At 35.3% G+C, this 22,254-nt stretch overlaps 1 protein-coding gene across 1 annotated transcript in view; it reads right to left on the bottom strand.

Annotated features, from left to right (window-relative positions):
• The window catches only part of LOC100752994 (slit homolog 2 protein), a 318,933-nt gene that overhangs the window by 69,315 nt on the left and 227,364 nt on the right, over window positions 1–22,254 (bottom strand). The window contains exons 11-17 of the mRNA XM_035453335.1: window positions 19,331–19,402; window positions 15,604–15,747; window positions 15,329–15,492; window positions 10,938–11,088; window positions 5,487–5,561; window positions 4,113–4,256; window positions 621–764 (exon numbers count right to left, since the gene is read on the bottom strand). Coding sequence (XP_035309226.1) covers window positions 621–764; window positions 4,113–4,256; window positions 5,487–5,561; window positions 10,938–11,088; window positions 15,329–15,492; window positions 15,604–15,747; window positions 19,331–19,402 — 894 coding nt within the window. The remainder of the gene's footprint in view (window positions 1–620; window positions 765–4,112; window positions 4,257–5,486; window positions 5,562–10,937; window positions 11,089–15,328; window positions 15,493–15,603; window positions 15,748–19,330; window positions 19,403–22,254) is intronic.

The raw sequence follows: 22,254 nt of genomic DNA, 5'->3' as shown, positions 1-22,254 counted from the left end.
GTCACTATGAATGATCCTTGTGGAATGTGGTTTTTATGATACTTACAATGAAAATATTCATTATTTAGAATACCAGAGGAAATCTGTGACATTTACTTACAATATTATCAAGTCAGAATAATTTATAATTCTAAAGTTAAGCCACATTATTGATCCCAGCATTAAAAAATAAATAGTGGAAAAATAATACATACATTGAATTTTATGTAATACAGGTGTTAATAAATTTAGAAAAACTAAAGCAAGTTCAATGTAAGTTTGTACTTTTTAAAATGTTCAAACACTTGGTCTTGTTTTCATGGATTTAATAATTAATTAAAAGAATACTAAAAAAGGTAAGAATTATAATACACAATCAGATAAAGGCAGGGATTATTGACCTGTGGGTTGCAACCCCTTTGGGGGTTTAATGACTCTTTCACAGGGGTCACCTAAGACCATCAGGAAACACAGATATTTACATTACAATTCATAACAGTAGCAAAATTACACTTATAAAGTAGCAATGAAAATAATTTTATGGTTGGGGGGGTCACCACACCATGACGAACTGTATTAAAGGGACATGGCATGACGAAGGTTGAAAATCACTAGAAAAAAGTTAATGCTTTTCTACTTACAGTGTAGATAAGGAATGGAGAGTATCAAATGCCCCTGGTGCAATTGTAGTAATTTGATTGTCATATAAAGAAAGCAGACGCACAGAGCCGAGTCCTATGAAACTGTCATTTCCAACACAGCTTATTCGATTACTTCGTAGCATCCTGGGGTAAGGCAAAGAATATTGTCATAGGGATAAAATACCAGACTTTCAATTTTGCTTTTTTAAGAATTAAAATCATTCCCTTTAGCAAATATGTAGCATTCATTACTATTTTCAAAGTCTATTTCTTTAGTAATAGGTATATTCTGGATACCATCCTGCAAGAATAGAATGCATAGAATAATCAGTGCCTAAATGAAGCCACAGAAAGAATGGTGAGCTTGAACGATTTACAGTCCCATGATGAGGGTAACATGTTTTTCTTTTGATGATATAATTATGTCTGCCTGATCACATAATGTCCTAAGTCACCTAGTTGAGTCCTTGGAGTCTGTGATTTATGTATTCAGAATATTGTGACATTTGAGATAGAAGTGGGGAGGAGAGAATCAATAGATACTGCAGATGGAGAGCTGAGGGCATCTTGGGGACTTAGTGACTCACTGTCTGACAGGAGCAGAGGGAGTCAAGTGTGACTGAGCATCCACATAGTTTGCATCAAATTGTTTTATTTATAAAAAACCTGTTCATAGTTTCAAGTTCAGAACTCCCAAAACGACTAAGCGTAATATACAACAAAGGTTAAATAGGTTTGCCTTAAATAAACTCTATTTTTTGACACCATCATTAGCAGGATTAACACTGTTGTTACTTCCTCACCACAGCTAAAGTACTGGCTTAGTTCCCAATTCCTTCCTTCCTGGGCTCTTCATTTTGAAGTTTTCAAAAAAGAAGAAAACCTTTTATACAAATTTGTAGCTGCATTGCATATTATTCAGAATTAATGAAAAATTAATTTAGTGATCTTTCTACACCCAAAGTAATTGCTCCCCCAATAGAATGGCAAATACAAAAATAGAAAGATAATGTGCTGGCAACTTGACACAATATGCAGTTATTTTTAAAGACAGAACCTCAATTGAGAAAATGCCCCTATGATGTTGGTGTATGGAAAAGACTGTGGTACATTTTCTTGATTGGTGATTGATGTGGCAGAGCCTACTGATGTGGGCAGTGGTACCCATGGGTTGGAGCTCTTAGGTGGTAGAAGAAAGGAGAATGCACAATTCATGAAGAGCAAGCCAAGTAACGGGAACTCATCCTTGGATTCTGCATCAGTTCCTGCCTCCAGATACCAGCTTTGAGTGTCTGCTGACATTTCCCTTTGATGATGCACCATGATGTGGAAATGTAAGATTAAATAAAACTTTTCCTTCCTGAGTTGCTTTGGTCATGCATTTTATTATAGCACTACACACCCTAACTAAGATGGATGTTGAAAAAGTTGTTGCTTTAAAATTCTGTTTGGTAATAAAAAAGAAATAAAAAGCCATCTTTCTGCTCAACTATAGATAAGACAGATGATGTTTTCTTATCCTGGCATCACTGAATAGAAAGAAATGCACAACAGCACAGTATCCTTATCAGCCCTTTCCTTTGTCATGAACAATGGCGATCAGTGTCTTAATCTTACAGGACCGTGGAAGGAGCTGAAGAAATCTCCTCTCTTGATAGAAGAAACACACACACACACACACACAAAGCAAGCAAGCAAACAAACAAACATTAGCACATGAATGCGGCAAGCTTTATAATGTTTATAACTTGCTGGAATATGCACATATATTATTACCTATCTGACTAGTGCGGAAGAGTTAAGAGGTTTAGGGTGGGGCATATTTTCAAATGTTTAGAAAACCCAACCTCAGAGACCATGTGGAAAGATAGATAGCTAGATCCAGATACATCTACTGTAGCATTTGAACATCCCAGGTTTGACTCTGAACTGCTCCATTCTCTGTCTGGAGACAGCCAGCAGGTGCTTTATTGAGGTTTTACATGTTTAACAGCAGGAACTCATCAGTAGAAAGAAAAATGGAGAAAGATGATTTCAGAGAAGTTTCATTTGATTGTATTTAGTCAAAATAAAGACTTTGATACCTTGTCCAGGGTAATAATATTGACTGAATTTTGACTCCCCTAATTCTCTGCTTGAAGCTTTTATCACCTATGTGACTGCCTTTGAAGAGGGTCTTTATAGTTTTATAAACTTTTACATAAAGTGAAGACACACCTGGAGATCTCACACATCTCTTTCACTCTTCCTTTCTACACAAGAGAATAGAGACTGAAGGTCATGTGTGCTTACAGCAAGAAACTAGCCAAGAAGGAAGCCTGGGACTTAGAAAAAGGGCTACAGCATGAATTCAACTTCATTGTGAACATCTATGTCCAGAAGCATGAGAGTTTTGTGTGTAGTACTCAGTCTGCAGCATTCCACTGTGGCAGCATAGATGGGTGAAGCTCTAACCTATGCCCCCTACCATCTCCATAGTACTGCTGTGTGAAAGAAAGTTAACATTAACAACAAATAGGTCCTTAATTTCTTTGTAAGAAGGGTGGCATTGCCATTTGTTAAGAGACCTGAGACAGCCAAGGAAAGTGCTGATGCAGGCCCTATGGCATATTTTCTTGGCTAGATAAACACAGTCAGTTTATCTCCCATAAATACACTCAGAAACTGTTTGTCCACCATTTTAGAATGATTCAGAACTAGTACCTGAGAGAGGTCTGTGACAGACATGCTGGCCATGCTGGATTGTTGAATTCCAGGCTAGTTGTGCAAAGTTATAGCATATATCTATTCTCACGTGTAGGATATATACATACACACATATATACACACACATATATATGGTCAGACCTAACTTTTGGGTTATACATCACACTGACTAGAGAAATGCCTTTCTCCCTCATCTCATAAAGAACAGGGAACTTCTCACTTGCTTATTATACATAGATTTCAGGGTCAGGTGAGATGCCATTTGAGTCTGTGTTTACTGTACTGCCAAGCACTGCTTCTTGTTTGCAAAGAGATTCTTTTATGTGCTCCCACAATGATTGTAGAATTTGTTTTTTCTCTCTTCTGATTTATGAGTCTCTGCTTTTGGCAAACATTATTGCAAAGACGTATCAAGATAATTCAAATAAGACAGAAAGCTGCATTTACTGTTTGATCTAAATCTCATCTTTTCTACCTAAACAACCTTTGAGGAAGCACAAAGAATTTATTTCTTCCAATCTCCTTGTCATTAACCAAGTAGACAAACCCTTAGCATGTTTCTTATAGATAGTGAAGGATTTTTCACCATGGCTTCTTTTCTGTTGAAGCATTACAGGGACAGATAAGCATAGCCTCTGGATGAACACAGTTACTCTCTTTAAATGTTTTTGTCTGAAGATTTGAATCACTGGGCTAGGAGGAAGGCAGAAGTCACTTGTCTATACAGATGATAACAAAGTTATCAATGATGTCTAAACGACTTAACTATGAATCAGGAATACTTACAATGTTTTGACGTTTTCCAATCCTTTGAACATTTTATGCTGAACATTTTCCAAACGGTTACTGGTGAGAAGAATTTCATTTACACCAGTTGCGCCTTCAAAGGCTCCCTCCTCAATATCGGTGATCTTATTGTTGCTAAAGTTGCTAGATAAACAGTGTTGAGACACAGATTGTAAATGACTGCTTATTACCACCAGGCACTCCAAAAATATATCTAGTAATTTTTAATCTACTGAATGAACATACATGTCTTCCACAATTTCCAAGACTTTCATTGCTAGGATAATGGAAGCTTGTTGAAGGTGTTTCTGTAATCTTTGAAGTCAGAAGGACAGTAACAGTAAGAGAGAATAGCCATTAAAGAGAAATGCTAGGCTAATTCTGGTTGAGATGAATGGCAACGATCCACAGGAGTCTAAAATTATTCTGGCCAATTATTTGGTTACATGGAGCTCTTATGTGGCCCAATACGATGGTCTGAATGGTTACCAGGCACCAGGGACCCACTTGTCATTAATCCCCAGCACTGGGACAAGAGGCCACTATATTTGGATTTCCTTATCTGCTCTTATTACTAAAATGACAGTAATATTTAGTGGCATAAAGGAACATAATTAAGAAATTAGAAGATATTCTCAAGGTCGCCTAACACAGAGGAGAAGGACAGAGGCATAGGTTTGTTCTGTTCAGTTAAAAACAGTGTCAGTGGTTGCGATAGCTATACATGTGAGACTGAGGGTGACAAGTGCCACGGGATAATGTTTCTGCTTCCTCTTCATGTGAACAGGGTAGTCCTGAATCCTTGGACATTTGACTTTTGTCCTACTTCTCTCTTTACTAAGGACATGAAATACTGATGGAATGTTGTTGAAAATGCTGAACTTACAAATTTACTCTGAAATATGAGCTGTGGACATGAAGTAACACAGATGAGTAGTCTAGCCAGTTTACTAATCATTAATTTTGACTATCTCATAATGAAAGCTTAATGAAGCAAAAGTCAAACAGTTGACGTGAATGTGCTGAAAGAGAAATGGCACCATGGTTTGGGGAATAGCAAAGGAAGTTACAAAACATCACAAATCCATTTTAATGTGCTTAGATTGCTAGATTCCTGCTGCGGACGCATTTTGGCCAGCTGTCTGCTTTAGAGGAAGATGCTAAGGGTTGGCTTGGCATCATGTGAACACATGGAAAAGTACCTCTTAAACAATACCCTAAATTCATGCCCCATATAGTCATCATATGGAAATTTCCCAGGACTTTTATATGTATTTTCCTATTTCAAAAGAAACTTGGATAAAATTTAAAGTCATAAAATGCATAAGAAAATCAGACTGAAGAGAGTCATTCTATAGCTAACAAATGACTTACATTTTACGTAACTGAGGAAGTTTCTTAAATATTCCTGTAGCTTCTAACACTGTGAATTCATTATTATTGAGACGCCTGGAGAATGAAAACAAGAAAGGAGATGAAAGTTTTCTCATAGGTAGCAAGGGTTTAGCTTGTATTCATTACACTGTTAAAGTATTATTTAGTGATAACTTGGAAATACAGCATAGATATAACTGAGAATTCATAAAACATAGTTATGTTTTTACAATTTCATCAAAATTAAAAAAATAAGAAATTCTTAAATATATTTAAGTATTAAGAAAGACAAGGAATAATTAAAACCAGCTTATATGCAGGAATCTCTAAACCAAACTTTCTAAGCCTTGTTTTCCCTACTACTGTCAACCTACTATGCATTTTTCCCTTAAGCACCTTTATCATTCACAGGTCAATTTTTACATAATCCAAATACTACAAAGTACCTAAAGTATAGAATTTCAGTATATTTATAAAATTGCCAGCCAGGTAAAATGATTCATGCATGTAATCTCAGTAGTCAAAAGGCAAAGCTGGAGGACCAAAGCAAGTATGATTTACCTGGTGAACTCCAGACTCAAACAAAAACAGAAACAACTGTCTCAAATAAATACAAATCAAACCTAGCATAACCACTTTTGCTAATTCATTATACTTTCGTCACTCCAAATCAATACCAATCATTGACAATATACTCTTACTGTTGTCATAGCCAGCTCCCTATCACCACCCCTCATTTGTGCCGAATTACCCTGGTTTTCTTCTTCTTGTTGTTCATTTTGTGACAGGGTTTCTCTGTGTAGCTTTGTATCCTGCCCTTGAATTGGTTCTGTAGACCAGGATAGCCTTGAACTCACAGAGATCTGCCTGCCTTTTCTTCCGGAGTTCTGGGATTAAAGGTGTGAGCCACAAACACCCGGCCCTATCTAGAAGTTTCATTTGAATGGAATCCTACAGAATATGCCTTTCACATCATCTTGTAGGAAGTTCTGAAGATTTTATCTTATTTTCCATTATATAACTATGAGCAGGCATGTGTATCTACTTTTGGGTGGATATATACATGTGGGTGCTTCCAGGCGCCAGGAGAGTGAACTGGATCCCCTGAAGCTGAATTGTAGGTGATTGGGAATTAGCTGGCACAGGTGCTGGAAACTGAACTTGGGCCATATGATATGTGCTCTTAAAACCTGAGTCACCTCTCAAGCCTCTTTCACATGTTTAATTTTGATTCATGTTGTGGTGTTATCAGTATTTCATTGCTTCTGATAACTGAGTAACAGATTGGGCATCCTACATTCATTTAGCCACTTTTTGGTTAGTGGACACTTGTTTTGCTCTGCATTTTGTCTACTATGAAAATTCTCTGCTGAACATGGTATGTAGGTGTTTGTGTGGACATGCCTTTCAAGTTTTGACTCTATACATAGAAGTAGTATTTGTTGGACCTTTGCATACTTCTTTGAAGAACAAACTGTTTTTTCAAGGCTACACTATTTTACACTTAAATTACGAATGTATAATTTTTTTCCATATATTATTGTTACCCCAGACTTTCCAAGTGGTGGTAATGAGGAATTTCTTCCACAGGCTCCTTCATTTGAACACTTGGTTTCAAGTTGATGTGAGATTGCAGAGGTCAAGTCATGCTGGGGGAAGTGTATCACTGGGGGAAGGCTTTAAATATTTATAGCTTTACCTCACTTTCTATGTGTCTATGAAATGTGACCCATCAACCACTTTCCTGCTTCTGTTACCTGGTACCATGATTTGCATTTCAAGAACTCTCATTAAAGAACCCTAAGTCAAAATAAACTTTGTATAAGTTGCTTTTGGTCATGGTATTTATATGTTGTGCAAGTGCTGCACAAAGACATTCAAAATGTGAAGCATGGAGAGAAAAAAAAACAGAAAAAATGAGATGGAAGTTTTTACTGAGAAGTTGTGTTGTTGTTATGAAGAACATGGCAGTGTTGACATTTTGAAGAGATTTGGATGAATTTGGAACTCTGGACTAGAAAAGTAGCTGACTGTTATAGGAAGGACTTAATTAACCATTCTAGGAAGATTCTGGAAGACTGAAATCCTAAGTGTATTGCACATATTGTAGATTTAGATCATTAGTTAAGATGGTAGTAAAAATTCCAATAGTAACTGTGCTAGAGACCATTCATTTATATAATATTTTGGCAAAGACTCTGGTTTCATTCTGTACTTGTCTTAAGAACTCGCCTAATGTAAATTAAAAACTAATGGATTAATTTCTTTGACAGCATGATTTCAAGGCAAGCTAACACTGAGTCTCTGGAATGGCTATTACTGATGCTTTTATGCATATCTACCATCACAAAGAGCAAGTAGTGCACAAAGAAATACAAAATGTGCATCATGGAGAGGACAACAACACAAGAAGTCTTAAGGTTGTCCAGAAAGTATGGGTTGCAAAGGAAGCTGTAATTGTTAAGGAGCTTATTGGCATACAAGAAAAGCATCACTCTCTACTGTTGTAGGAAATTTGTTCTCAGGGAAAGGCCCCAGTCAGCTAAAGCTTCAAGACATGAAATGAGAGAGCTTAAGGAATTCCCTGCTCCTAGAAAGCAACAGCATATAAAAGCGGCTGATAACAAGAGTGTGAAAGTCCATACCAAGCTATCAACTGAATTTGGCATTATTATCAACATGGTAGCAGTTTTGAAGACATAAAAGACTGAAAATTGGGGAATTGTGAGGTCTTCCTGTGTGGAATCAAAGAAGTGAGTAATGAGGTCCGGCAATCATGACAGAGTTGGAGTCTCTGTAAGAAGGGCCTGAGCAGACACCAAATAAAGTCTATGTTGCACTTAAGATTTCCAGTGTTGCAGATTCCAGAACCATGAGACATTTGCCAAGAAGAGCTGTACACAGGAAGTGGAACCAGCCCAAGAGAGAAATGTCTGACATAGGCAGCAAATCTGCAATGTGGGGTACCATCCAAATCATTTGAAACTGAAGCCCCAGATTCTAGACGAAGAGGTACAGGCTTTGACATTTGCCCTGTTGGGTTTTAGTCTTCATTTGGTCCACTCTTTCCTCAGTAATATACCCCATCCCTCTTTTTTGAATGGATATATATATATATATATATATATATATATATATATATATATATATTATGTGCCATTGTATGTGAGATGTGTTTTTTATGATTTACTGGGGAGTACTATTACTGTGAATCTCAAGAGACTTAACACCTTTGAACAGTGTTGGGACTGTTAAAGACCAGATGTATTTTGAAGGTGGATTAAACATATTTTGAATGAGATGGCAGTGAGGCTATGTGGACCAGGATGGGTAATTGGACAATTTGAATGAGAAATATTCTCTATAGGTTCATTCGTGTATTAGAACACTTGATTTCCAGGTGGTGGCACTGCTTGGGAGTGTTAAATAATTTTAGGAGTCATGGAGAGAGGAAGTATGTCATGAGCTTTTAGAGTTTAAAGCCTTTCACATTTTCTTCAAGCTCTGCTTCTTGTTTGCTTATGAAATGTGTTTAGACAGTTTTGTTGCTTTTGTAGACCATCCTTCTGTAACCACCCACAATATAAACTTTTTATTCTAAAAGATGCTTTTGTTTCTGCTATTTTATCATAGCAGCAGGAAATAATCATTTTTCATTTTAAAAAATGTACTTATTTTTTACATGTGAGTGCTATGTCTTAATGTACAGGTGCATGCCAGAATAGGGTATCAGATCATGGATAGTTGTGAGTCAGGATGTGGTTGCTGGGAATTGAACTCAGAACCTCTGAAAGACCAGCAAGTGCTATTAAGTGCTGAGCTATCTCATCAGCCCCACTTTTTCATTTTCTAATGATCAATAATTTTATATGGTTATTGGCAAATCATATATCTTCATTGGAAAAATGTTCACATGGATAACTTGATCATCATCTTGTTAGGCAACAAACCTTTTATATGTTTATTTTTAAGATTCTGAATCTAAATCCCCTGTTGAATGTACAGTTTGCAAACATTTTTCTATTAATTATTTATTAAATATTCATTATTTGAAAAATTATTAAACTTTTAAAACAAATTTTTACTGAATCTTACATTACAAACTAGGTTGGAGTAGACTTCTTGAGTGGAGAATAAACTTATTTAACTCATTATCATGTTCAACATAATATCACTGTTGTGCAGCATTATCAGAAGTAAATGCAAGACCACACATAGCCACACAGAGTGAAATTCAGAGGTCTTGCAACATGTTCCCTGAATTTATAAAAATTGAGCTAGTTAATATATCATGAAATACTGGGTATTAAAATCACCAGAACCATAAAGTAGTTTTGTCAATCCTTTGAAAGACATTATTTCTAATTATTCCAATTGTTTTAAATTCATTAAGTAATAGCAATGAGTATAGACACTGTGCAGCAGAAATGATAATACACAATCCCTGAAATCAAGAGGCTGTACTTTACGAGAAGACAGAAGGATTTTGCATACACACAGAGACAGGCAACTCTGCAAAGTAGTAAATGACAAATACCTGATGGTGCCATAAATAAACATAGCTAAGATGTTCAGAAAATGATTAGATTTCACTATTGTCTTCATGGGTCTTGGAGAATTAACCCTCTACATCTTCCTTCTATAACCAAGAAAGGTGAACTACACATGGAAATAGAATCTACAAATACTTCCAAAATTACATTTTGTCTGTACTCTGGGATTTGATGCTAAATTTGTAAATATAAATTTGATCACATCTCATGTTTTAGCTTTCTCAAATCTGCCATTCACTGTTTATAAACAAATCAAGAAGCAAACAACTATTGTTTGTCCCTTACTACAATCTCTGAGACCTTTCACCCACACCAGAGAAGTAGTCAAACAAGCAAGAAATAATTTCCCAATGGATTTGGTGAATATCAAATGTGAGAATCAAATGTCTTGCAAATTTCTGAAGTGCTTATAAATGTTTTGCCATAATGATTATACAATAATAATCACATTCATGATATTATTAACAGTATGACTGAATCTTCTTTTATTTTTCAACTGTTGAATACAGTACTTTAATTAGTTTATGTATAAGAGTGTTTTGCCTGTACATATTTCTGTGTACTATGTGCATGCCTGGTGGAGACAGAAAACATAAGAGAGCATTTGATCCCCTTGGACTGGAGTTACAGACAGTTGTGAGCTCCAGCTACGTGCTTGACATTGAACATGAGTCCTCTGTAAGAGCATCTATTACTATAAACCAGTGAGCTAACACTCCAGGCCATGCTGTATATGTTTTATGCCAATCAATCCCCAAAACAGTATGACTGAATCTTGAGTGACAATTTAATATTCAGTTGTAGCACTGCCTAAAAAATGAAGCAAGATTCTTTTCATACAGTCTCTCTTTGTCCCTTGCTCCCTCCCAGTCAGGATTTCACAGTGAGATGAACTTACAGCTCGGCGGTGTACTGGGGAATATGGTCTGGGATTTTGTTGAGTTTTTGATTGGAGCAATCTACTGTGGTCCCTTCACAGCGACACTTTTCAGGGCAAGCCAAGTCTGCAAAGCAGTCTCCACTTAATTTTGATCGATAATCTTCTGTACCTATTGAGGATTCAAGCCAAAAATAAGATTCTGAGTCTGAGTGTTATAACAGCCATTAATACATAGGAAAGAAAGGAGTAGGATAACTATAGATTATGCAGCAGGGAGACAACTTAGGGAGTATTGGTCAATGGATGTCAGGAAAGAATTAAAAGAAAGGCTTGGAATTTTCTGGAAAAAAGAGTGACCAGATTCACATGACAGGAAAACATTAATAAAGTTGAGCTTTTCACAGCTGTACTTTCTGCTGATCCGGTTCTGAGCCATGCTAGTGTATTTCACAGAGAATCACACAATGGCTATGAATTGTTAAAAAAAAAGTTGGCTTATTTTTTCTGAGTCAAAAATTGAAAACATATCTAGTAATAAACATAGTCCTGTATATTATTGTAATGTAGGGCTTTTAAGGAAAATCGGTATACTTAAGTTTTAAATTTTTCTATGGACTTTTGTTATTCTCTCCCTCTCACATAATCTTCAGAAACATCCCAAAAGCCCTCTTTATTTTTCATTTTGACTCTATAAAAAAGACAAGTAATTCCTGCCTTGAGCCTCAGCAGCTTGCCATGCTGTAGAAAGCTGCGTGACGTTCCATGGTGCTTGACGGAACCATGTTTTACTCATACCTCGCAACCACATGGTTAGATCAAGCACAACAGAAAATCTCGCTACATTATCACTACACCAACCACTAGGCCAGAGGGAAGACCGAGAGGAAAGACGAAGGGAGGAGAAAAGCTACGGTCGTTCTGGAAGCATCATAAGGTTTACATGACATGCATTCTTCCCGCAGAATATGTATGAGCATAACTACCGAAGGGTGCCTGGAAACACAAAGAAGGGACTATATGGGAAGGTTCCTGCCGAGTTCCTCGGAACTGCAGAGTGGAAACCACAGCTTTCGGGAAGAACGTCCAGGAAGAAGTTGAAGGTACGCTACAAGGACAACAGAGAAACTCAAGAGAACTGTGGTTTCTTCATGGAAAATAGGTGCAAAACATCAAGACTAGAAGAAGGTACACCGGGGATTCAAAAGAGGGTATGTTACATTTCAGATGAGACACGTTTACTTACAGGACAAATGGTGAATTCCTGCAAAAGAAAAGATCACCAAGGAGGAAAGAAAGACAGAATCATCCCAGTTAAAGTTGATAGACACAACAAATTATGTCCTTTTTCTTGTTTCTTTACCATGACAGTCATGGGATAGCATTGGGTCATGTGTCTGTCATGCTTAGCAAAATTTATAGTACTTTTGAAATATAATGGCTTACAGAAAAGGCAGTGATATAAAAGATGTGCAATAAAAATTAAATGTTCATGGGTTCCATTAATGGATGATCTGTCTGTGAGACAGATTTTCTATTTTATCACCACCAGAATGTTTAGAATGCCATACAGAAGAGCAAGTGATGAATACACATATAAAATGAATGAAAAGCCAATGACTGAAAGTTACAAGGACTATAGATAGAATATGTACATTAATAGTTAGTGGGTAGGTCACATGCTTCTAAATGACCTCTAAGTTTTAAAGCTTATTACCTGGTGGGAACATAATCAGAATTCCAAAAAAATTTGAAATGCAAAATATAACAATATATGTTTCACATTCCATTACAGCAATAAGTGCTATCCTTTTTATTGAAGAGTCTTTTTTTTTTGTCTTTAGAGATTAAGCCACCAGAAAGCTATCAGTATTCTGGTAACAGTATCAATAATGGGTTCATTGTGTACATTTCAAAAATGTATACTCAATGCCATGGCAATCAACAATGCTTATTTTAAAACCATTTTTTAGGGAGACTTAAATCTTAATTAGTATTCGAGGTGGAAAAAAGAGCAAAATGAGGAACAAGCAATCTATGTGCCATGGCTTCTACAAGTAATTTTAAAATGTAAACTGAATTATCAATGCTTGAAAATTATGGCATAATATTTGAGATAGAAGTTATGTTCTAAAACCAATCTGGGTTCCTATCTTCCAGCAAAAGCAGAAAACATAACTATCACAACAACATAATCTTTTGTTTTGTGTTACAATTGAATTGTACTGATATTTTTGTATCTAAATTATTAAGAAACTGAATTGGCTAATTTGGTGATCATTAGATGAGCTGCCAAATCTTGGGATTCAAATCATATTGGTGTGCTAGTTTATGCACAGTCTAGTTTCCAGAGTATTCCTGTTTTCAGTTAAGTCTCAATTTTTAATTGACTTTGCACTTAATTAGCTAAAAATAACAAGATTTATACATTGATGACAAAAACCAATCAGTTGTTCTTTTCAACACATTACTGGTTATACATACAGACACAATATGTAGACTATTAGTTGCACATTGAAATTCGATTTAAGCAATACATTTAAATATATTAATTATTTACAATTAAATAAGAGTATTAATAAATACATCCTTAAAATCAAGACCAATCAGTACTTTATATACATTTCAATATATGGTGTTTTAAAGCAAACAAGTCAAGAGACATTTACATGATTGGCAGGCAAGGACAAAGTAAGTAAGTAAGGGACACATTATAAAGAGCTAGCTCTAGACTCATCAGTTTGAAGGTGTTGGAAGCAAAGGGATGAAACATTGCAATTTCATCTTTACAAACATGTTCTCCTTCTGCTTAGATTATTCAAGGCATTTTGTGCCCATTAACTACTAATGACTTGAAGATGGATGTGAATATCCCTTTTGTAGAGTACTAATCTGACTCCAGACAGGCAAGAACATACAATTACAAATAAATTAATAATAGAAAAACAAGTGCCGCTAAATTAGCATGAAACAGCTGTTTTATATTAAAAGAAAAACAAATGTAAGCAAAAAGCATTCTTTTCAAACCAAGAAGCTTTTAAAAAATAAGGTTTTTTTTTTCTTGTCAAAAAATGCAGTTCTGCATGTTTATACCTGATTTTATATAGAACTAGCTCTTTGACAATAGAGAGGCTGCTGTCTTTAAAACTAGCCTAGTAAGCTACATTTTAAAAACAGGCTGGAAGATTAAAGATTCAATGTAAAAAGAGAGAAAGAAAAAAAACATGATTTAAGTAGTAAGCCATAGGTTCAAACATTTTGGCTACTGTGAGAAACTGCAGATAATGTGCAAAGGGGGAAGGGAGATGAAAGAAGGTACGTTTTTTAATAAAGAGTTTCAACATCAGAAGCTGCATGCAGAGGTGGGGCCTTCAGGATACAGCTACAAGTGATCTATGCGTAAGTCACTCTATCTATGGAGTGTTCACTGGACTTCCAAAAGCATGCACATCCATGTTTAGAAGCTACATAAGTCAAGGAAAGGGTGTCTGCAGTTAGTCCTACCACCGAGCAAAACCTACCTGGAATGAAATACTGTTCTTTAGCTAAATAAAAAAAAAGAGAGAAAAAAATAGAAGATGTACCTGAATGTCAGCAAGCAAAGATATGAGTTATATCAGATTAAGAATGGGCTAAAGTTACTACAGATAACTGAGTGACAAAGCATATTCACAGAACTAAAACAATACACAGTGAGTGATAAACTTATAAAGATGGACAATAACAAATCTAATTTTTATAGTAGATGTTTATCATGAATTAACTGCACAATGGGAAATGTGCCCCAAAGAGTTAGGTTAGCATGCTCCCCAAGTGATAGTGAATGTTTCCTATCATCAGAACACATATAACAATAGACCAATGCAAACAATGGAGTAAGCTTCCCAGTTAACAGTTATACATGAGTTTTGTTGGGTAAATGCAACATTTCCCAAATAAGAAAAGGTAGTATCAAAAAAAAAAAAAAAGAAAAAAGAAAAAGAAGTGTGGCTTCACAATGTATCCCAGAAAGAAATGAGGTGTCAGGAGACTCCTACCCTCTACTTCTGAGTTTGAAAACAACCCATGTAATCAACTCTTATTTTGGTTTGTGAATAAAGGAAAGCATGTCCAACTATTTGATGATGGTCAATAGAGACCAGTACAACAAACAGGAGGTGTAATCTGATAGGACCTAAGGACATACTATAAGGGATCCAGACATTGTTTTTGTTTAACTGATATTCATTTACCTGAATATATTATTTGGGCTATGTCTATCTTTCTCCCACTTTCTCCCATCCCCAGATAGAAGAAAAAGAAATGAGATTGTACAATGCTTGGTAATCAGCAGAAGACAGCTGCTGTTGCTAATTCTCAAGTAACCATAGCTTTTGGTCCTAAGGGAAATGTCTCATGAAGTGAGAAATTACCTGAACAACGGAATTTCTTGCTTTTGATCTGTCCAATTCTTTTGTTAGCCAGGCGGCGAGGGCTGGTGCAACGGGCACCGCTGGTCTCAATTGGGTTGGTGTGGAGATAATCCGCTAGCCACTTGAGATGGCAGTCACAAATGAAAGGGTTCTGAGCCAAATGCCTTTCAGAAACACAGCAGAAGAGTTTTATACATTATGTGCTTACGGCTCAGCTCCCACATTCACAGTGAAAATAATCATTATTATACTTGACCCAAATTCTGCATACATACATAGTTTGGATGGCTCTGAGAGCTGAGAAGGTGCCCTTGGCAACAGTCTGAAGCTTGTTGTCATATAAGGAGAGAAGGTTCAAGTTGTGCAGGTCCTGAAAAGCATCTACCCGAAGGCAGTTTATCTTGTTGGCATTCAATAATCTGTTTGATCAAACAGTTATAAAATTAAAGTATAGCATCTCATTAACTCACCTGTAATATAGTTCTTCTGGAGGAAGCCCAATCAAGAGAAATGTATTTAATCTTAACATTAATATTGCAAATTTAATAATAATGTAGGCACTGTGTGTGGGAGATTGGAGGTTTACATAAAAAAGCAAAAGTCAAATGGTGCAATGAACAGCAATTGAGTAGTTCTCATAAATGCATTTGATAAAAATGATCAAAAGATTATGAAGGATGACCTAGAGGTAAAACAATATACAAAGGTAGATGAGGCTCAGCTTCTGTTGTCAAGATCAGACTAAAAGCAATTTAAAAAATTATTAGTGTCTCCAGCCACTTCGGAGAAGGTCAGTCTCCTTCTAAAACAGCAACCAGAGTGGTCCTTCTAAGAAACGTGGAATCATGACATACCTCTCAGGACCACTCAATAGCTCTGGTCCATGTAAAGTCTAAACACAGAAAATCCTTCAGAATTAATGTCCAAAGAGGTCTTATAGCTCACTCTAGGGTGTAACAGTCCCACTCAGTCTCCTGCCCCCTCTGTGGCTACTGCATTTGATACTATGCTCTTTCCCATTAAGACCGGATTCTCTTGTCCTCCATTCAGAAATTTTTATCACATGTGTGGCTTCCTAGTCCCATTGTTTTTCTGGATTCTGCTAAACTTAAACATGTTCCTCTTCAAGGATACACTGCCTAACATGTTTTCTGGGCTTCTGCCCTTTTCCTATTCCTAGTTCCCTAGTTCTTTCAATTCACTATATTCAGTCTATCTTTTCTATTCTTTTGATATATATATATATATATAATATATATATATATATATATATATATTTGTATCATATATAACACATATCTACATATATTATACATGTGAAATAATGCCTTTTTGTTGTTACTGCTGTTACCAATGACTATCATTTGTACCCACAATGTCATTTTTTTTTGTATTTTGTTCCCTCCTGTTTCACACACCTCTAGTACATACTACATGCTCAACTACATCTGATGTCATATGACTACCTGAAAATTCTTGATAAGTAAGTTACACTACCACATTCAAGGCTCTAGCTGCAGTATAAATACCCACCTAACACAATATCCTACAATCTCGTTGGCCCCGATATTACATCAATGCATTTCGAAAGGGAGATTTAGAGATCATATACTGGCAGCCATTGGTAATGTAGGTTAAATCTGATGGTTCTATGCAGCTGTGTCTTATCATTAGTGCTATACATGTTTTCCAGAATACAGTTGCTAAGTAATCATAGGCTGCCCTCTCTGACTCTTCTGAAACCCAGTAGGTAATGCTACATGGTATCATTACCTGTTCAAGCTGAAGGGCACATTCCTCTAAATACAGCTTAGCCATAGTTTTCAGCACTTGTTTAATGTTATCTGTCTCTACCCTTTTATTTTATTTGGAGCCTAAAACTTTTAATAGCTCAAAATTACGTTCTATGTGGTTTGGCTAATTCTCATTATGTAACACAATGAATTTTTTTCTCATTTGACAATGGCAAACAAAAATGTTCACAGCTAACAAAATTCTGGATTTCACTTTTTCCATTCTTTATAAATATGGGAGGCTGTGTTTTTCTCCTGATAATTCTGTTTTTTCTACTTTGTGTTTTCCTATCAGGAGCTGAAGTTTTAGGTTTCTCTATTGTGCATCTAAAGATTACATAAAGGCTCTGGAATTAATTAATTAATTTTGATTTGGGGTTGATGAATTCAAGAAATGCATACATTCCCATCCTTGGCAGAAATGCAAGCAATGTTGGAAATGTTCTGTAATTCATATGCTGACTGAATAACAGAGTTGGAGAATAAATATTTGCAGGAGGAAATGGCGGGAGGCCTGAAGAAGTTTAAAGCAGTTGTTTCTGTGAGAGGTTGGTGCTCATTTTAAACAGCATGATGCGGAGAATAAAGACAAATGAGCAGCTATTTCCTTAGATTTTTTTTTCTTTTTCATTAACTTGCTTCTGCATCCTACCACCCATCTGTTCAAGCAAAGCTAAGACTTTTCCACTTCATAATTATTTTGGCTATTTGTAAAAGCACTGAGATAACCTATTTTTTAACTCCTGGAGGGCAGAAGTGTGGGTGGGTCATCCTTGAGAGTTGGGAGAGGGGTTACTAAAAACAGTCACTTTATAAATAAGTTTTGCTTGTGTGCAGATCTATGTGCTTTACTCACATATGTGTTACATCTACCATTAATACCTGAATTTTGAGTGTTAATGGTCAATAGTATTTCAATGGTAAGAACAATTGAGGATACTAGACATAGAGATAATTCTTGGAGAACGAGTATGCCACCAATGTGGTAACTAAGCAATATCTGACTATAGCATCATGCTATATCCATAATGTGCAAAGCCATCTATTATAAGTAAAATGCTTTTATCAAATAAAAATATAGATGGATTCATTTCAAAGGGGCAGAACCTTTAAATGATCATTAGCTCACAAAGCAGTATGCACCATCACTCACTAATGCATATATCATAAATTAGATAAATTACATAGTGTCAACTAGAGGTGAAGGATATAGTAATTTTTTTAAATGTCTGCCTTTTGCAATTTGTATTTGGATGCGATAAAACTATAATAGTACAGAATGGTGAAAAGAACTTAACACAAAGATAATTGGGTACAATTGTGACTATAAGTTTTCAAGGAATGATAGCTACTCTAGGGAACATTGTAGGATTACTAGTAAGTATTTAATCACATAATTGTCAAGGAATGAGTACTATTGAAAGCAAAAACAAAATTCTAAAGTTCAGAATTCTGTGAGGCTGGTTGCAGGCAAGGTGAGGAAAAGCATCAAATCATGCTCATCTCCATATTCAAAGCTTCCAGAACAGGGTCTGCCACAAATGAGGTTGCTAGGTAATGGATGATACAAACTAAATTCAACTGTTACACTGCCTTCCTACTCTCTCTGTTTAAGGAACATACTTTGCAAATGATCTGGCGTTAAGATACATGGCATCAAATCTGGTACCTATAAATAGAGTGACCTTTTCTTTCAATATAAATGAGGGGCAGCTATAGTCTAACCAGTGAGGTCTTTAATGTAATAGAGGCAGTCAGAAATAACTCAATAAACATCAGTCAGGAGTTGGTACCATGATATGCCTCACTATGCCCCATGCCTATATTTGAAGAAGTTATTTGGGATTTTTACTGTTGGATCTTTTGTGGTGAGTGGATTGTAAATGCAACACTCTCTCTGGTTCCATCCTAGCCACTGGTAACTTCAAAACTGAGAGGTTTTATATGACGTATATCACTACACAACCTCTCCACAAAGGGGCAGCCAAAAATCATTAATTTTGTTGTCCAGATAATCATTCTTGGACTGTTCTAAAGAGTTGTGTCTTCACATAAATAGCTATTATCAATTTTAGCACTGCTTCATTAATCATTTTTATCTCATTAAGCTGGGCCTTTTGGGGTTGAAGACTTGAGGTAATTAAGAGAAGATGTATTAAAAAAAACATTAATAGCAAGTTCCATAGATCAATAGCAATGAAATACTTACAGCAGCTGCAAGGAAAATAGTCCTTCAAATAAACTTTTTGGGAGCTCTGTGATTTTATTTCCGTAGAGGACACTGAAAAAGTTATACAAAAATTTAGAACCAAGCAAGCCTAACTAGTTCATATACATATATACATATATATATATATATATATATATATACGCTTATAATATACGTTAAATATTATATATATATATATATATATATGCTTAGGGAGATTAATAGACACTTAATATAGTGTCCAAGTAAAAAATGAATGAAATAAAAATTATCTGACTATAGATAATACACAAGCTTGCTATAAATAATTTGGAATACATTGAAAACAAAACAATTCACAATTTATCTGACTTTTTGTGAAAACAGTCTTTGTCAAACTGTAATGTTTTCTATGTATAACACCCCCACACACATACATGAAATAATTTGTAGGCAATCAGAACAAAGTATACATAACAAATAACATTACTCAGTATAAAATCTATTGTTCATTAAATGAATTATTTCATGCTTAAAACACTGATATATAAGTAGGAACCCACATAAGGGCAGGGACTTACAAATAAAAGGTATACTTGTATGTTTGAGGAACATAATATCTGAGAAAATAATGATTATGAACATGACTTGAAAATGTTTCAAGTCTGTATTTCTCCTCCATCAAGTGTGAAGAGGAATAATCCATCAGGGTACTGGCTTCTGATTGTACACCAAGTGAAAGTATTAAGGGCAAGAACCTTGACTTAATCAAATCAGAACATCGAATACCTAGCAAGGTGTTAGTATATAGTGAGGTTCTGGTACTGGATTGACAAGTGAGATGGTGATAAATTAGCTGAAAATAATAAAATAATATATTTTCAAGTAGGGGGAATCACTGGTGTAAAAGTAAATGACCTGAGTGAACATAATTGAAAGACAATGTGTTAGAAATAGGTTCCCAATAATTTGTATTATAGCATCTAAAATTAGAGTAAAAGAAAAATGTGTATAAGTTAAAAAATTATATTCTTAGAGGGCATTTGGCTGCATATGTAAAAATGGATGTATTTATGTACATGTTAAGGATATAACTCAAGATACTACTAGGTTGTCTGGTTAAGAAAATAACCACAAATAACATATTTTATGAACAAACCTTTAACCATACATAATTTGAAACACAAGCAAGAAAATTAAACTCAAATAATTGCTCTACGAACCAAAATAATAGTTTGTGAATATACAATTTATATGACTAAAAATTAAAGTTTAAAAGATATTTAGTAGCTTAGAAGTATTAATAATACAACTTTACTTATTTTAATTCAGTATATTTTATTAATGATATCATATAATTTTTTTAGAAATATAAATATACAAATTCACAATTAAAATAGAATGTGCTTTGTCTTCTAGAGGTTATTTGGTTGCACCTATTTTTTAACATGTGTACATTGTCTACAATAAACATAATTTTAAAACCAGAAACACTCATTGGGAAAAGGATAGATGTGTGTCATGGTACATGAAGGATAAAGCTGAAAAATTGATTTATAATAAGTAATTTGCTTGACACCACTGTATGATCCTAGTGTATGAAGGATGAACATGAATGGGAAAGAAATTATTAGAGTGAGGGAAGTACTGTTCACCTTTTAAGATGTCAGAGAGAGGTGGGATGTATTACAAAGTAGGAAGAAAACACCCAAAGGAATAAATACATAGCATAGGGAGACAGTCCATTTGTTATGATTCCAGTGTTGCAGCTTTAAAGTGCACATAAAAAGTCACTTACATAGAATATAGATAGAGATTTTCTTTAGAGAATCAAACAAATCAATTAGACAAGAGGTGATTTTTTTTAAATCAAAGAACAAAAGGAAAAAATTTATATTGTGTGAGAGAGGGTGAAGCGAGGATAAGAAAATGATAATAGGTAAATTCATGCTTTGATGAAAAGAATAAAAGAAAGGAGGAGGACATACAACTGGACAGATTAATCTGACAGCAGCTTACAATATTTAATTCAATTGAATCAACCAACAATAGCCACTGTACCCTTGTATGTGCCAGCCAGTTTGCTAAATCTTAAGCATGGTACCCACTTCAAGCAAATTCAAGACATAAGATGTGTATGTCTGTCATCTGCAAACATAAATTGATATGGCCTAGATGATTTTGTTTTAAGTCCAAGGAACATTCAAAGTGTAATTTTGAAAACTAAATTTCAGGTTAATCCACTGATATTTAAAAATCAACAAGGACATTCATAAATCATTAAAGTCCCACTTTAAAAAAAAATCAGAGGTGAATCTTTTAGCAAACTGTTAACTTGGGAGAAGTGTCTAAGGTAGTTTGGTTAGGAGCAATGCCATATTTGTGTCATGGAACCATTTTGTTTTTTCAAAATATCATTTGGGTTGTCACAAGATTATGTTACAAAATTACTAAGTTAATATTATTAGTATCAGACAAAATAGGAGAATAGTAATGCGAGGAGGAAATCATGCAGGGACACAGGAAACATACTGGAGAGGTGTTCTTGGTATGGTCTCTCAACGGCAAATAATGCCAGCCAACAAATAATAAATACCCTATTAATGAGATTTCTTTACCAAATGTATAGCCATTTGAAGCCAGGGTACTGTGTGTGTGTGTGTGTGTGTGTGTGTGTGTGTGTGTGTGTGTGTGTGTGTGTGTGTGTGTGTATACATACATGTGAGTATGTGGGTTTCAGCCCAGAGCCGACACCAAGCTTCCTCAAATCCAACTATGACTAATAACACATTGAGTAGTGTCTTCATAACTTACATAGAGTGTTCTCCATAGAAGAGAAATTATTTAAATGGAGAAATTTCTTGTCTTTGTAACAATACAGGCATATTAAGGAGGTTCCTCTTTGTGCCACTAGCAACAAAGCTAACAATGCAAATCTACTTTAA

The sequence above is a fragment of the Cricetulus griseus genome (genome assembly GCF_003668045.3).
Source record: "Cricetulus griseus strain 17A/GY chromosome 1 unlocalized genomic scaffold, alternate assembly CriGri-PICRH-1.0 chr1_1, whole genome shotgun sequence".
Classification (NCBI taxonomy): domain Eukaryota; kingdom Metazoa; phylum Chordata; class Mammalia; order Rodentia; family Cricetidae; genus Cricetulus; species Cricetulus griseus.
This window is presented reverse-complemented; position numbering and strand designations above follow the sequence as displayed.